This window comes from Chaetodon trifascialis, chromosome 22 (assembly GCF_039877785.1).
Source record: "Chaetodon trifascialis isolate fChaTrf1 chromosome 22, fChaTrf1.hap1, whole genome shotgun sequence".
NCBI lineage: Eukaryota > Metazoa > Chordata > Actinopteri > Chaetodontiformes > Chaetodontidae > Chaetodon > Chaetodon trifascialis.
In genome coordinates this window covers 20300503-20317411 of record NC_092077.1, presented here as the reverse complement: position 1 = coordinate 20317411, position 16909 = coordinate 20300503, and the positions used below count along the sequence as shown (strand labels likewise).

The 16909-nt window shown below is 47.2% G+C and overlaps 2 protein-coding genes across 2 annotated transcripts; one reads left to right on the top strand and one right to left on the bottom strand.

Annotated features, from left to right (window-relative positions):
- Positions 1-1574: 1574 nt before the first annotated feature.
- tspan12 (tetraspanin 12) lies at positions 1575-8470 on the bottom strand. Its single transcript, XM_070992231.1, has 7 exons — positions 7605-8470; positions 6368-6450; positions 5838-5973; positions 4472-4537; positions 3236-3343; positions 2913-3056; positions 1575-2673 (listed from the first exon to the last, which is right to left on the bottom strand). Exons 1-7 carry the CDS (start codon positions 7668-7670, stop codon positions 2341-2343), a joined length of 936 nt encoding a protein of 311 aa, XP_070848332.1. The 5' UTR covers positions 7671-8470; the 3' UTR covers positions 1575-2340.
- Positions 8471-9319: 849 nt separating this feature from the next.
- ing3 (inhibitor of growth family, member 3) lies at positions 9320-14370 on the top strand. Its single transcript, XM_070992187.1, has 12 exons — positions 9320-9450; positions 9592-9663; positions 10685-10785; positions 11030-11095; positions 11559-11655; positions 11745-11816; positions 11970-12086; positions 12166-12329; positions 12438-12628; positions 12716-12908; positions 13059-13097; positions 13239-14370. Exons 1-12 carry the CDS (start codon positions 9423-9425, stop codon positions 13353-13355), a joined length of 1257 nt encoding a protein of 418 aa, XP_070848288.1. The 5' UTR covers positions 9320-9422; the 3' UTR covers positions 13356-14370.
- The last annotated feature ends 2539 nt before the right edge of the window (positions 14371-16909 follow it).

Sequence of the window (16909 nt, the reverse complement as noted above, 5' to 3'; positions counted from 1 at the left end):
TCTCCACTTTCTCAAACAGCTGCAGAACGACTGAAGGAATGTGTTTTAGATTCAGAAGACTGAATCTGCTCTTCATCACGTTTGGATGGACACACAGTACACACAGTATATACACAGTGTACACACAGTGCATACATTACATACACAGTGTACACAGATTACATACACAGTGTACACACAGTATATACACAGTGTACACACAGTATATACACAGTGTACACACAGTGCATACATTACATACACAGTGTACACACAGTACACACAGTATATACACAGTGTACACACAGTATATACACAGTGTACACACAGTGCATGCATTACATACACAGTGTACACACAGTACACACACAGTGTACACACAGTGTGTATGAACATGTAATATCTGTATTGTTGGATTAGACTCGAGCTTCCAACCTTTGAGCTCCTTAAAGTGCAGTAACGTCTGCATGTGCCCCCCATCAGAGGCTTGTTCTTCGGTGTGTTCTTGATTTTTTGCCATATTTTCTTTGCTGAGATGGATTTTTAGAAGCCAGAGGAGGCGAAAGGTGTGTTTGACTTACCTGATAAACGTTTAGGGGCCAGAAGTCTTCATTGTCTTTGTCATAATAATTCAACGCGCAGCAGAGACCTGAGGCCACCTGAGACCTTCAAAACCAGGAAACCTTGAAAACTTTTCAGGAGAACAAAATCATTTGTGAGTTTGTGATCAGGACGGCAGCTGGCGTCACCTGGTCATTACGCTCCGACACACCTGTACACCTGCTGTGTGTCGTGGTTTTGGTTCTTACTTATTTCCTGTTTTATGCTGAAAGAGTTTTCCTCATGTGTCATCTTCTGCTTTACTTCCTGTGTTTTCCCTCCTCTGCTCATCTGTCTCACCTGTCCCTCATTAGTCGTCCCTCCAGGTGTATTTAGGTCAGTGTTTTCCCTCAGCTTGTGCCAGTTCGACGTTCCACATCATGAATCAAGGCTTCCGGCCTTTCCGGCGTTCTCGCGGTCTTTCTGGACCTCAGTTCGGTTTTTCCTGGACCCTGCCTGTTTGGACTTCTGTATTCTGCTCGGTGCTGGCTTTGTTTACCTGTTTGGACTGCCTCCTTGAAGCTTTTTGTTCTCTGCCTTTTTGAAGAAGAAAAATGCACCAGCTCAGCGTTTGAAGTCTGGATTTGGGTCCTTGCACTCATGATCCTGGTTTCCCCGCATGCACGAGCATACGACAGGAGAGATATGGTATGATTGATTTGATCAGTGAGAAGTGGGAATGGTGAACGGGGCTCCCGGCTGATGTCCTTCCCCATCACCACTGGGTGATGTGGAAAGAACGCCGTCGTCTCGACGACTCATTGGACATGCTGATGTTTCACAGCTGCACCAGTGTAAACAATGCACGAAGGTCCCGAAGCTCCACACTCATCACCAGATGTTCAGAGGAGGATCTGTGTTTTTTTTTTTAAACAGTGAAGCATCGTCCACCCACGTGTCTCCAGCCGTCACCCCGCCCGGCTCATCTGCAGAGAATGGTGACTAAATCAAACGTCCAGTTTATTCTAAAGTCAACATCAGTGAGATTTGCTTTTAATGTGTTTTTATTCCAGTGAGAAAATGATCAAACACTCCAATAACTGTCATTAAATACTCAACACATGCACATTTTCTCAAATACAACTCAGATAAACACGTCTGCTTATCGTCCAGTGGGTCCTGACGAGCCTCCGCCACGAGTTCGAGGCCATTCCACACAGGAGTTTCTTAAATAGTCATCATTTTAGTCTTTTTAGTGGTCAAACAGGAAGACAGTTCCTCTTTTGTCCATAAGAGCTTCGCTTCACGTTCACATACAGTGAAATCCACAAAGTACCCAAAAAGCACCAGAATCCGTCACTTCAGGTTCAGCTTAGAGTTCGTGACGCTCTTCATCTACAACCTTGTTCTTTGTACCTCTTCATCATCACAGAGTTGCTGTTGAGTCGACTTCAGATCTGCAGTCATCACATGACTCCGGTCGCACCTGAACTCTGACCACGTTTGGTAGTTTTGTAGTTTCTCATTTCTATCTGGATCACAGCGACATTGCTGAAAAGAAACTCGAGCGGTCAGAAGATGGAAAGCTGGAAACAAGTTAAAGGTCAGTGACGGATGAAAAAAAGCAAAAATACCTTCAGATCTCAGATTTGGCAGCACCAGTTTTCTCATGTAAGGAGGCAGTTTGACCTCAGAATAAAGCACTGAAGATAATCTGGACTGCTGCTTCACGTGTTTAGAAGTTTAGACAGAAACGTTGAATAAAACCAGACTTGAACTTTCTTTTCCGTCAGCTGTTGTTTGAACCCAGCCGGCCGGCTGCTACGACAGACGCTCCATCTCAAACTGGAGCTCGCTCAGTTTGGTGGCGGCGGCGGCGGTCGTGACACTACAGCCTTTATTCATGCGGTGGCAGCCCGGCTTTGAAGCTTCGGCCGAGGGTCCATGTGTCACGGCGAGGGGGGTGGAGTCGCCCGGCGGCGCTGTTGTGGAGTCCAGCTCTGGAGACTTTCGGCCATAATAAAGCGCCCAGAGCAGCGTGAGGGTGAGCGCCATGGCCAGGATCTGAGCCACGCCGATGGACACGCCCAGGAAGCGCAGCGCCTGCAGCTGCTTCGTCCCTCGAATGAAACTGTAGATCTTTGGACCGCAGCCCTGAAACACAGAGAAGAGTCAAACCGTCCGTCCACAGCTGGAAGCTGACTGACAGAGACGTGAGACGAGTCCTCAGCCTCTCTTCACTCTTTAGTCCTCAGCACTGAACTTTTATGTGTTTATGTTTCCTTCTATTTTCCTCAAAGACATCAAACTATGAAAAGATTTCATTCTGCGATTGGATAAAAGCACCTCTGACTCCAGTGTTTCTCGTCCAATCAGAGGTGACGCTGTCTCACCTCTTGATGGAGGTCACTGAGGTCGTGGTAGTGGGCGTGTCGGGCGCATCCTGGATACGGATTGGAGCAGCAAGAGTCAGGTGGCCACTCCATCTCTGTCATCTCCAGCCAATCAGTGAAGTAGATCACCCCGCAGCATTTGAACTGTCCACAGGTAAACATGCACACCTGTCAGCACACAGGTCACATGACCACAGGTGTGTGTGTGTGTGTGTGTGTGTGTGTGTGTGTGTGTGTGTGTGTGTGTGTGTGTGTGTGTGTGTGTGTGTGTGTGTGTGTGTGTGTGTGTGTGTGTGTGTGTGTGTGTGTGCGTGACCTCTGACCTCTGTCTGGAAGCTGTTCCAGGTGTGTGTGAGCCACTGGTAACGCTGCAGGCCGTAGTTTGGCATCCGAGACTTCAGACTGATCATATCAGAGCGCTGCACTGAGGGCTGCAAACACACACACACACACACACACACACACACACACACACACACACACACACACACACACACACACCTGGTCAAGTTGGGTAGAACAAAAGGACGTTCAGCTTCATGTATATTCCACCTTATAAAACAAACCAACACAACAACAACAACAACAGAAAGCTACAGATTCAGCAGATCTGATGGAGGAAGAAGGTTCCAGACGGCTGAGATCAGAGGATCGGGTGGAGGAGTGGAAGTGGCCCGCTGTGACGTCAAAGTCACGACTCATCGGATTTAAGCCATCAGACTACTGTTGTCCTGATGGTGGCGCCAGAGGAAACATCAAAACTCAAATCATTGGTATTCACTTCAAAAATCTGCTGAAGTCACCTCTCTTTCACCCCGACCCCCCCCCCCCCCCCCCACCCACTGTACCCTCAGATCACCCACCTGTCGGCCAGGTGTGTCAGCTGTCTGCTCTGCTGATAAGAAACCATTCACGCTGACTACAATACCCACAAATCCCTGCAGGCAGGCAGGTCAGGCCTGTCGGCCTGCAGGTAAACACACACAGCTGCTCTGATCTGATAACCTGCTGCTGATTGTCTTCAGAAGGAACACTCTGCTTGACCTCACTGCAGCTGTCTCTTCAGGTTCTTCCTCTTCTTCTACTTTTCCCTTCCACTTATTTCTCTTCTTCTTCTGTGCTGTTGTGTACAGCACTTGTATAGTTGTTGTGTGTAGTTGTGTAGTTGTTGTGTGTAGTTGTGTAGTTGTTGTGTGTAGTTGTGTAGCTGCACACAGCTGTGTTTGCTGTCTGAAACTGGAGCTGATCTGAGAGCAGCAGCGAGCTGCTCGTCTCTGACATTTCTGGTTATTCTTAGAACTGAGACCTGTCGCTAATTTCACTTTCCATCAGCGGCGGCTCACTACCTCCTCTCTGATTGGTTGGTTTGAGACATCCAGAGGCGGATCACATCTTCAATAAATATTCCCATTTTCACTTTATGAAAGTTAAAACTACAACAGAGTATTAGACCACTGTCAGCCATGTTATATTATATATACCACTTTATAAGAAAAAAGTGTTGATTGTAAACATGCTGCGAACATTTAGAAAGCCTCTGAAGCGTTGAGTCGTCTCACCTCGTCGTAGGTCCACACGGCACTCGCCAGCTCCACACAGAAGATCACCAGCAGACTGCAGAAGTACTGAAACACACACAGACACAGAGAAGCTGCAGGTCTGTAACCCTGTAACACACACTGTAACACACTGTAACACACACTAACGCACGCTGTAGCGCACACTGTAACACACACCGTAACATGCACTGTAACACACACTGTAACGCAAACTGTAACATGCCCTGTAACATGCACTCTAACACACACTGTTCCGCACATTGTAACGCAGACTGTAATACACACTGTAACACACACTGTAACGCAGACTGTAATACACACTGTAACACACGTTGTAAAACACACTGTAACACACACTGTAACACACACTGTAACGCACGCTGTAACGCACACTGTAACACACATTCTAACACACACTGTAACACACATTGTAACGCATGCTGTAACACACACTGTAAACACACTGTAACACACACCGTAACACACATTGTAACGCATGCTGTAACACACTGTAAACACATTGTAACACACACTGTAACGCACACTGTAACACACACTGTAACGCAGACTGTAACACACACTGTAACGCACGCTGTAACACACATTCTAACACACACTGTAAACACACATTGTAACGCATGCTGTAACATACACTGTAAACACACTGTAACACACACTGTAACACACATTGTAACGCATGCTGTAACACACACTGTAAACACACTGTAACACACACTGTAACACACATTCTAACACACACTGTAAACACACATTGTAACGCATGCTGTAACACACACTGTAAACACACTGTAACACACACTGTAACACACATTGTAACACACACTGTAAACACACGCTGTAACATCATTCAACTGTTTTAACTGTTCATTTAAATTAATGATCATATATATTTCTTGCAGTGAAACGTCACTGTGAAGCTCAGTGGTGGAAAGTAACTAAGTACATTTACTCGTGTTACGACCGTCCTTTCTGTCAGCGGTGGTTAGTCTGGCCTCTTCCTGTGTGAGCCTGCAGTCAGGCAGTGCTGTTCAGGTAATGTGGTAGCACCTGGGAGGTCCCCCTCCCACCCAGGGCTGTACCCACCAGCCTGGTCTCATGGTCTCATCCTAGTCTCATTTCGCTGCCACCAACACAAAGGCCATCCCTCACTCATTCATACGCTTCACTGTGCTGCAGCTCATCTTCACTCCATCCCTCTCTTTGTGAAAAGTTGTTTCTTAGCTGCATCAAGCTGACGACCACAGTTTGCGGCACATTTGTGTCCGTTGCTTCTGATAAAACTCACAGACTGACTCACAGACAGTTTCTATGACAAATCTAAAAAGTGTCTGAGACGAAAACATACCCACGACAGCAGCAGCAGGTTACACCTGAGCGTGCCGCAGTATCCCACCATGGCCACGATGATGAGGAAGCAGCACACGGCGATGATGACGGGATGAACAGCTGGAGAATACGTGAGGACGGCCGCTTCCTCCAACCTGCAGACACAAACACAACGTCCAGGTCAGTCTCCTCTTCCCATGATGCCCTCTCCTCCACCACACCTCAGAGGAAAACTACTTTTACTGCACGACATTCAGTCTGACAGCGGTAGTTACTCTAGAAACAATGATTTTACACACAAAACATGAAAACTTTAGAAAATCTGATTATAAATCAAACGGTTCACAGAATCCAGCTGAAACGACCAGTTAATCGATCAGTGTCTTGACTCAAAGACTGAAGATGTTGGAGAGACGTCAGTCAGGCAGCGCTGCTTCTGCCAGCTGCTGTGTGACGTGGTTCAGGTGTTCAGGTGAAGCAGACTGACACCTTGAGGCTCCTCGTGGGTCTGACTGCGTTACCTGAGCTCTGCCTGTGTGTGAGACTCACCTGGTGTGTGCCGTCAGCGTCAGGACGGTGTTCAGGGAGTCTCTGATCCACGCTGCCACTCCCAGCACACATGCTGACATCAGCTGGACACACACACACACACACACACACACACACACACACACACACGGATCAGTTTCTGCTGCCTACAAATAACACCTCAGAATGTGAGACATGCTCTCGCAGACAGACGGTGGCCTACTTTCACTGCAAACTTTCACTATAAACACGCTGCAGCTGAAGGATGAAGCAAACCTTCACTGTGATGCACAGAAACTCTCCGTTTGGGCCTTTTAAACCAAACATGGCTGACTGTTTCCTCGTGGTCACGCCTGGATTTTATTTATCTGAAGTACATTTACTCAGTCACTGTCATCGTGTTTCATTACTTTCCTTCCATCTGACGCCACGTTGTATTTCTTTACACTCATTTTCATGCAGTTATCTGACAGCTGAACTCACTTTATAGATGAAATTCAGAATTTAAAATTTGCCCTTCTGTCTGTGTTGATTCTTTAAATCTGAGCTTCACGTGTCATAAATCACATGTTTATGTGGGAAATCATTACATGAATGCTTTCACATGAGAAACGTGAAACTCTTATATATAAATAGGCTACATGTCCAAAAGTATGTGGCAACAAACTCCTCAGCAGCCTGTACTTTGTGTCCACATACTGTTGGCACACACACACACACACACACACACACACACACACACACACACACACACACACACAGGAGGTAGCTCCTCACTGATGTTTCAAACACATTCATGTGAAATTATTGCATGAAACCCTTTCACATGTGAAGTTTGCACAAACATCTGAAAATCACATGTGATATTTTAAGTATTTCACATGTGTGAATGTGTGTAAACATCATGTGGCTGCGTGTTGCATTAAAAGTGAACTCTGACGTTACACATGTGAAATGTCTCAAATTCACATCTTCCACGTGGATTTATCACATGAAACGCTCATTTTTACACATGAAAGGTGACAAACACGTGACATGTGACAGCTCCGCGCGTGATTTTTTCACAGAAAATCGGATGTGAAATGTTTTCACCTGTGGAAAATGTGAACTTGTTTTCACAGGTGAGTTCTCTAAAACAAACGTGTGACCTGGTGCTCCACGTGTTAGAGGAACGTCGTCCTGTCTCGATCGATTACTGATCGATAAAGCTATCAGAGTGCAGTGTAAGCCCTGGCCGCATGCTGGCGGCTCCTCTCACCCAGAACAGCAGGTTGAGCGCGTACAGCAGGCAGCGCAGACACCTCACCGCGTCCTCCCGAGCCATCCCGACCGGAGCTCCGCCGTCCTGCTCATCTGAGCCCGGGGCACCATGGCGACATGCTCACTGCAAACACACAACACGGCGGCTGGAGACACGTCTGCGGAGATTATCGCTCATTAGACACGAGCCTCTTCTCAGAAACCGCGTCTGCTCCGTGCGTAAAAACCGCACTCCGCTCTCTACGCGCCTCTCATTCGGCTCTGTCCGGCGGCTTGTTTTAGCAGCTCGGGTTTATCCGTAAGAGGCTCCAGGAAACGTTCACAACAGGTGGTTTCTTACTTTCCTTCAGCCCCGCCGGGATGATGGAGTGTGCGGAGCTGACATTTCCAAATCAATCATCGCTCACCGAAAACGCGCACAGCATGGCTCGCTTTAGAAGCGCGTTTCTACGCGGACTCCCGCGAGCATTTAGGCCACATTTCATTTGTTTATGATCCAAAAACTTCAAGCCGAAACTATAAAGCTGAAAATACCGACTTAAACCCAAGAAAACGTCCCAACATCCAGCCTGCTGTAAATCCTCCTCCGCGCGCTGCGCAGTCTGACTTTGACGCGTCAACGTTCAAAGTCCAGACGGTCGAGCTGAAGTCCGGACTGTGGCCGCAGCTGAGCCCGAGGCAGCCTTGAGGGGGGCGGATCTCTGTCCCGTCCTGTCCTGCCGCTTCTTCTTCTTCTTCTTCCTCACTAATTAAATGCGTGCAGCAGCAGCAGCCTCCTCCTCCTCCCTCCGCCCGGCAGTCAGTGAGTCCTGGGGGAGGACAGAGGAATGTGTCCGCCTCCAGCCGCAGAGCCGCGGGGTCAACAGGGCAGCAGGCTGGAAGCGTTGTGCTGAAGAGGATGAAGCTGCAGAGAGGAAACCACACGGACACACGGAGGCCTCTGCCGGCGGCTCGTCTCCAAAAACTAAAGACCTGACGCCCTGTGTGTGTGTGTGTGTGTGTGTGTGTGTGTGTGTGTGTGTGTGTGTGTGTGTGTGTGTGTGTGTGTGTGTAATGGGTTGATAAAAGGGATCAATAATATAATTCTTCTTCTAGTGTTTTCTGTCCTCATACTTTTGTCCATAAAGGGGTCTGGGCACAAACTACGCAATAGATAAAGGATGTGGCCAAAAGTATGTGGACAGACACATCTTCTTCTCAGGAAGCTAATATAGCCTACTTTGTCCACATACTTTTGGCCAAAAGGATGAAAGTACCGTAGTAATTATCATCCCCATACTTTCCCCATACTCAGCAAGAGTACCTGTGATACTTTCCTAAAGACACCAGGTGAGTTTTCTGCAGGAGGAACACTCACTGAAAGGTAGATATGAGTAACTGTCATCATTTATTAGAAGCACTTTAATTATTAGATTGAATTCTATATTTTGTATATTTTGCTACTTATTGGAGGATGGTGGAATTTACCTAATATATAATAGAATTCGGTAATTAATGCTTGATTCTTAAACAAAGATGGAAATTCACGCTTAAACGCTGTGGTGACTGATTTGGGGATTTATTTATTTATTTATTTATTTCAGGAGAAAGAATATAAGCATTATTGTACTACAACTCCCACAAGGCATCTGTTGTCAGAACGCAAATCAACGCCAGCGTAGATTTCGACCAATCACAACACACGCAGCCGTTTGCGTCACATTCTCTGACCTCAATTTTTCGGGGTATGTTTTTGTGAGCGAAACAGCGGCTGGCGGCGCCATATTGAAAGAGAGAATTTGTTTCATAAAACGCTAAAACCGTCAAATTTACCACGATGTTGTACCTGGAGGACTATCTCGAAAGTGAGTATCGGATTCTAACAAAGCCTTAGAGGCCTCGTTGGCGTGTATTCTTCATTAAATATGTGTTATTCGGGGCCTGTGCGGCTCCGGCCGTTAGCCTAGCCGTGCTAGCTTAGTAACCGCTTTTTCTTCTTCTGGCAGTGATCGAGCAGCTACCCATGGATCTCCGCGACAGGTTTACGGAAATGAGGGAGATGGACCTGCAGGTTCAGAGTACGTACAACACAGCGGAATACACCGGTGTTAACGCACGGTTTAACATACGCATTCATGGTGAACAGCCCCGTAACGATTCAGTAAAACATTTCAGCCACATTATTTACCATTACACGGTCATTAGCATGAAGTTAGCTAAGCCGGCTAACAGGCTCTGCAAAAACAGACCGAGTTTGAACTGGAGCGTTTATTGACTGAACAGCACCTGGTTTGTCTGGTTGTACTTCAGAGCGGATCTCTGCCGTATTTACTGAAATAATAAACATTAAGATAGGAGTTACTGACACGATACAGCAACTGAAAAGTTAACTACAAACTCCCGTCAGCTTGTCATTTTAATATGTGTTTGATATTGGTTATCTGCAGTGATTATTATGTGTGAGAGCATTAATGTCCCGGATGGACAGCAGTCAGTCAACAGTATGGACCAAAGACGTGTACAACAATGTTCAAATGAAGCTTAATGGCAGCACTAAGTTATTGTTTTGGTGACTTGAAGAACTGAAACGACTGGTCGAATAATACTTGATCAATAAGTCTTAATAACTTTTCTGTCTCAGTGGACTGAACGTCTTTTGGTTTTGGACTCTAAGAATCTGAGATGGACATTTTCACAAACCCCCACCCTTGTTTCATATGTGGAAAGTGTCCATCTCAGTGTCTCAGAGACAGAAGACGTCTTCAGATGATTTGTTCAACCAGCCCTCCAAAATCCAAGGATTCAGTTTGCTGTGAAGAAAGAGAAAAGCAGAATCACAGAAAGTTAAATATTACAGTTCTTTTATTGTCTGTCCATTGATTCTGATCATTGATTGTGATCATTGAATATTATCATTGATTGTGATCACTGTCACTTTGGCGTCCAGGATAAATGTGAGCTTTAGTTGACTGATGTTTTAATATCTGTATTGTGTTTCTTAACTAAAACTAAATGCTGATTTTTGCTGAACAGGACATGAAGTAAACTGAATAAAAATGTGTGTCTGTCTCTCTGTGTCTCTGTCTTTGTCCCGTCCAGACGCCACAGATCAGCTGGAGCAGAAAGTGATCGAGTTCTTCGTCAACGCAAAGAAAAACAAACCGGAGTGGCGAGAAGAGCAGATGGAGGTCATTAAAAAGGTGTGAACAGCTGTCTGAAAGCACCGCCTGCTGTTTGTCAGTCTGATGTGTCTCCACTCTGCTGGGTCATGATTTATTACAGATTTATTAGAATGACCGGAGAGTAAATACTACACAGGTTTATGCTGAATACTACAGTGACAGTAACACAACTGCTTTCTGTTCAGAGCTCACCTGAGTCACAGCTCCCCCCCCTCCACAGGTGTGAGACACAAAGAGTTAATGAACAATAACTGTGTTTCAGGATTATTATAAAGCTTTGGAAGACGCAGATGAGAAAGTCCAGCTGGCCAATCAGATTTATGACCTGGTGAGTAAAGACTGTGTTCAGAAGACTGTTTGTCAGCTCTGTTCAGGTGTTTATCATTGAAGCATAAAGAACAGATCAGGTGGAGTGCAGGTACGGAAGCTGCTGAAGATCAAAATGAACCAATCAAACCCGTTCATGGTTGATCTGCAGGGAGTGAACAAAGAAAGTTCAGAACATCGACAGGATGAACGTTTTGCTGTTGTTCACTTCTCCAGCCACCAGGTGGCAGTCAGAGGTTCATGAGGTCAACACTGTCAATCTGAATCACCTGGAAACCTCCTGAGAACAGTGTAGAGATGAAGATGAACGTACTTCATTTAAGCTCTAGTTTGGACTTTAATCTACTCTCTGAACATTTTGAAAGCTGGAGAATTAGTTTTGTGGAGCGACAGGACGAGCCTTTAGAAGATGGGGGCCGTGTTTCTCTTCCCATCCTGATCCGAGTAACTCCTCTGTTCTCCAGGTGGACCGTCACCTGCGTAAACTGGACCAGGAACTGGCCAAGTTTAAGATGGAGCTGGAGGCCGACAACGCCGGCATCACCGAGATCCTGGAGAGGCGTAAGTCCCTGACAGCCTTTTGAAGAGGTCTTTGTGCCCTGAACTTGAGGAAGTGGAGTGTATTTCATTTACTGTCTTCTCCTCATCAGGGTCTTTGGAGATGGACAGTCCATCTCAACCAATCAACAACCATCACATCCACTCTCACACCACAACTGAGAGTAAGTATTGGCTCCTCAGAGCGAGTCCGTCCGCTCTGTCGGGTCTGCTGATTGGCCTCACCGGCCACGTTCAGAGCTGAGGCGAGGCTGTTTTTAACAGGAAAAGAGGAGATGATGTGTGTGTGAGCGTTTGTCGTGTTTGTGTTGGAACAGAGAGGAAGTACAGCACGCCAGCTCACCACACGACAGAACACGTTCCAGAGAAGAAGTTCAAGTCTGAAGCTCTGCTGTCCACGCTCACATCAGACGCCTCCAAGGAGAACACACCAGGTAAGCGCACGCTCACCTGGACGTGTGTGTGTGCGCGCGCGTGTGTGCGTCCGCTAACTGTGACTTCTGTCGTCTGCAGGCTGCCGTACCAACAGCACGTCCTCGTCCACCAACAACGTGTACAGCGTCAACTCGTCTCAGCCTCTGGCCTCCTACAACCTGAGCTCCCTGCCTGCGGGGCCCGGGGCCGGAGCCGGGGCCATCACCATGGCCGCCGCTCAGGCTGTGCAGGCCACGGCACAGGTGAGGACACGAACACGCCGACGCGGCTCATTTCTGCCGTCAGCCGTTCAGATCGTGGTAACAAACATAAATCCGACCCGGTTAAAGTCTGATTCTGGTCCCGTTCAGATGAAGGAGGGCAGGAGGACGTCCAGTCTGAAGGCGAGCTACGAGGCCATCAAGAACAACGACTTCCAGCTGGGCAGAGAGTTCGCTCTGTCCCGGGACAACACCGGATACTCCTCCTCTGCTCTGGCCTCCACCCTCACCCAGACCCTCACCCCCACCACCGCCTCTGACACCAGGGGGCGCAAGTCCAAGTAAGACCTGCGCGCACACACTGCAGGGACACGGCTGGTCCTGGAACAGCCATTATGATCGTTTTAACTCGTCCTCCTGTTTTCCAGAAGCGGCATCAAGTCTTCCAACCATCAGTCGTCGTCATCGTCCTCCTCTTCCTCTCTGTCGTCCTGCTCTTCATCGTCGGCGCTGGCTCAGGAGCTTTCCCAGCAGGCCTCGGCACTGCCCGAGGTCGAGGCCAACAGCCAGGTGGACTGGACCTACGACCCCAACGAGCCGCGATACTGCATCTGCAACCAGGTACGCCACAGGCCGACGCCCATTCAGCCCTCAGGCCCGTCGGTCACTGACCTCAGAACAGTGTTCAGGACAGGAAGTGAAACGTGTTGATGGCGGTCAGTTTGGACGTGTTAATACAAACAAACAAACATTCTGCTCTGATGTTCTCAGGTGTCGTACGGAGAGATGGTCGGCTGTGACAACACAGACGTGAGTGTGACGTTTATCACATTTATTGTTTATCAGATGTTTGTTGTTTATCAGATGTTCATTGGTTGATCAGACGTGTCCTGAGCTGCTGGGTCGTCTTCAATCAGCAGGAGTTAATTATCCTCATTGGTTGTTTTCCAGTGTCCCATCGAGTGGTTCCACTACGGCTGCGTCGGTCTGACGGAGGCGCCGAAGGGGAAGTGGTACTGTCCTCAGTGCACGGCCGCCATGAAGAGGAGAGGCAGCCGCCACAAATAGACCCTTCACTGTCCGCCCGCCATGTTGGATTTTTACCTCCACGTCGACCAGCGCGGGTCAGAGGTCAGAGGTCAGCGCCAACAGGTGGCTTCAAGCACACCGAGGATTCTGAAGACGCATAAAATACAGAAAGTAAAAAAGTGGACTGAACAACAGGTCATTTCCTCCTCCTCGTTGTCCTCGTCCTTGTCCTCCTCCTCGTCCTCCTCCTCCACACAGAGGACTCAGCTGATCCAGGTGAGCATCAGGTGTGGCACAGGAAGCCACTTTTCTTTCAGCTCAGCGTTAAGGTTTCAGTCTGAACGTCCTCGTGTCCTCACACGTCTGAGTTCATGAAGACCTTTTCACGCTGGACCGACCAGGTGTCCCCTGCAGCTTCCATACGTCCTGAAAAGACTCAAACATTTTGTCTCCAGTCGAACAACAAAAGAAGAAACTTGGACCTAAAATCACCTCAAACATCTTTCTTTGACTTTGTGAAAACAAACTGAATCAGAGCTCACCTGGCCAGGTGAGAGGTCAGAGGTCGACCTGTCCGAGTCTGACTGGAGGACGAGGACGAGGACGTCACAAGAAAACAAGTTTGACTGAAAAAAGAAAAAAGTTTTTTATCCTCAAAATTGTGATTTAAAGGTCAAAATCCAAAAGTGATGAATGAAACGAGCCGTCGACAGTTTGAGAAGAAAAACATTCAAAAGGTTCAGATGTGACTTTGAAAACGTAGAAATTCAAACAAAATAACTCAAAAGTGATTTTGTCTGCAAGAACTTCAACACAAACAACAACAACAACAACAACAACATGAGCGGCGTCTCACTGGTTCTGGCCTCTGTCATTGGTCCTCCTCCCTGATAAACTACAACTACGGAAGCCTGATGGAGCCACTCCACATTCAACCTGACGGCATGAACGATTTTATGTGTGTGTGTGTGTGTGTGTGTGTGTGTGTGTGTGTGTGTGTGTGTTTCCAGGGATGTTCAAACTAAAATCCAATAAACGATGTTTTTCTATCTTCCTGGTTTCAGTTTGTCTTTGATTAGTTTTTGCTTTCATTCAGTCTCAGAGCTCACCTGTCAGCTCACCTGTCAGACCACAGGTACCTGTGGGGCTGCAGGTAGACACTGTGTGTGTGTGTGTGTGTGAAGCTGAAAGCTTGTGCTCAGGTGACATCACTCACCTGTACAAATGCTAATGAAGTGAAGTCATCAGAGATCCTGTGTGAGGGAAGACGCTCCACTCTGCAGCTGCACTGAACGACCTGTAGTTCAGCAGAGTGAGACCTCCTTCCTCTACAGGATCTCAGTCAGTCTGAAGGGTGGACGGCATGATGGCCAGCAGGGGGCGAGAGAGGGCTGTGATTGTATGGAAGTCTATGGGAAAATGACTCCTCAGGTGAGTTGTGACCTCAGACAATTTCATGATGCGTTTGTGGTCTCAGTCTTCAGTTTGAGTCTTTCATTCAGTAAATTCTGGTCCCGTTTGGAGTGAAGTGGACGATAAAGCAGAGCGTCAGAACCACAGCAGGTCCTCAGTCACATCTTTGACTTGGATCAATACTTTGAATTGATCGTTTGGATCAGAGTTCAGAGTCTGTTTGACTTCTTCAGAACTTTGCTTTGATCAGAGGCTGAACGCTGAATGGATCCACGCTGAGTCCGGACTCGTTCAGGTGTGTTCAGGTGTGTTCAGGTTGAAGTGAGGATGACGAGTTGAAACAATTCTTTAAAAGTGATCTCAGTGTTTTTAGGAGTTCACAGAACTGAACTTCTGACTTTGAGTCCAGTTATTGACGGAGAACCAACAGAACCTTCATCCACTGCCAGGACCCACCCTGAGGATCCGGAGGTGAGGCGGCAGGTGAGCGTCCTCACTCTGCACCTTTAACAGTCCAACCATAAGTCACCTTTAACCTTCATGTTTTCTGCTGCAGTAAACTGAGACGATTCGTCAGCAGAAAGGTGTGTTCACACCTGGGCGGGCAGCCATTTCCTGCCGTCCACAGGTGACCAATAAAGAAGGACGTGTGTACTCACAGGCATGTCTCCTCACAGCGGTTCACACCTCATCATCATCGTCATCATCATCATCAGGTGGATATCCATACAAGTGTAGATGATCCAGGTGTGCTCAGGTTCTTTTTTGTGAATGAATGAATGGAATCAGGACTGCAGTGGTAGTACGCAGTGGTAGTTTTTTTCATGTAGTGTTGGACCTGTGCCCAGTACTGCTCCTGTAGTACACAGCACTACTGCTGTAATACTGTGTACTACAGGAGCAGTATTAATAGCAATAATTGAAGGTTTGATTTCTGACATCAGAAAGTTTAGAATTGAGTTCAATAAAGCAGTTTATTCAAGTACTTAAGTACAACTTTGAGGTACTTATACATTACATGAGTACTTCACTGGATTTTTCTGAAGCTTTAGTTACTTTACAGATTAAGATTTTTACATTAAAACACATAAGAAGTTTGTAAAATCTGACGTTTCAGCTGAATCAATCTAGAATGGAAAGAATCTTTAGTTTCAGTTCAAATGAGGAACGTCCTGCTGAGACATGAAGGAGGAGACACAATGATCTAAGAGACCAGAGACAAGAGGACAACAGACACAAAGATCTAAGAGACCAGAGACAAGAGGACAACAGACACAATGATCTTAGAGACCAGAGACAAGAGGACAACAGACACAGGAGACACTTTACTGCACTCAGTACTTTTACTTCACTACTTAAAGTACTTCTTCCTCATTATACTGACATACTTTTACTTTCAACGCAGGATTTTTACTTGTAACAGAGTATTTTTGACAGTGTGCTGTGTGTGTACTTTTACCATATCTGAATACTTCATCTCTGCCGAGTTTTACAAGAGATTCTAAACATGTTTCACTGACCAACACACACACACACACACACACACACACACACACACACACACACACACACACACACACACACACACACACACACGGTCTGTGTGTCTTCCAGAAATAACTCAGCCTTCAGAGTGTTTCAGCAGGAGGAGGAGGAGGAGGAGGAGGGTGAGGAGGTTCTGACCTCCTACAGAGCAGCAGCAGCAGTTTTTCTGTCCGGACTGAAAAACGCAGAAAAGCAGAGAGTTTCATCCTGTTTGAGTGGAAAACAAAGCGCAGAAGAAGAGCGTGTCCAGCGTCCAGTCCTCCAGCGGAGGACGGACTGAAACGTGAGGACTGAGGCTCCTTTTTCCTGCTCTGCTGGATTTAACTCAAACCAGATGGTCTGACAGACTCCACCGCCGCGCTGCTGCGTTTCAACCGACGCCACAAACTTCAGCAGCTTCTCCTCCACTTTCACCTCGAGCTGTGGACGGAAGCGCTCAGCTGGACGGGCTGTGGACGGACTGTGGACGGACTGTGGACAGACTGTGGACAGGCTGTGGACAGGCTGTGGACGGATTCTTCTGACGTCCGTCAAGAGTCCAGTTTTCCTTTGACTTTTCATCCGCTGACGGACGTCGGTGTTCAGCACAGACGCTGAAGTTGAAGCTCTGGATTGAGACGAAGCAGGAGGACACT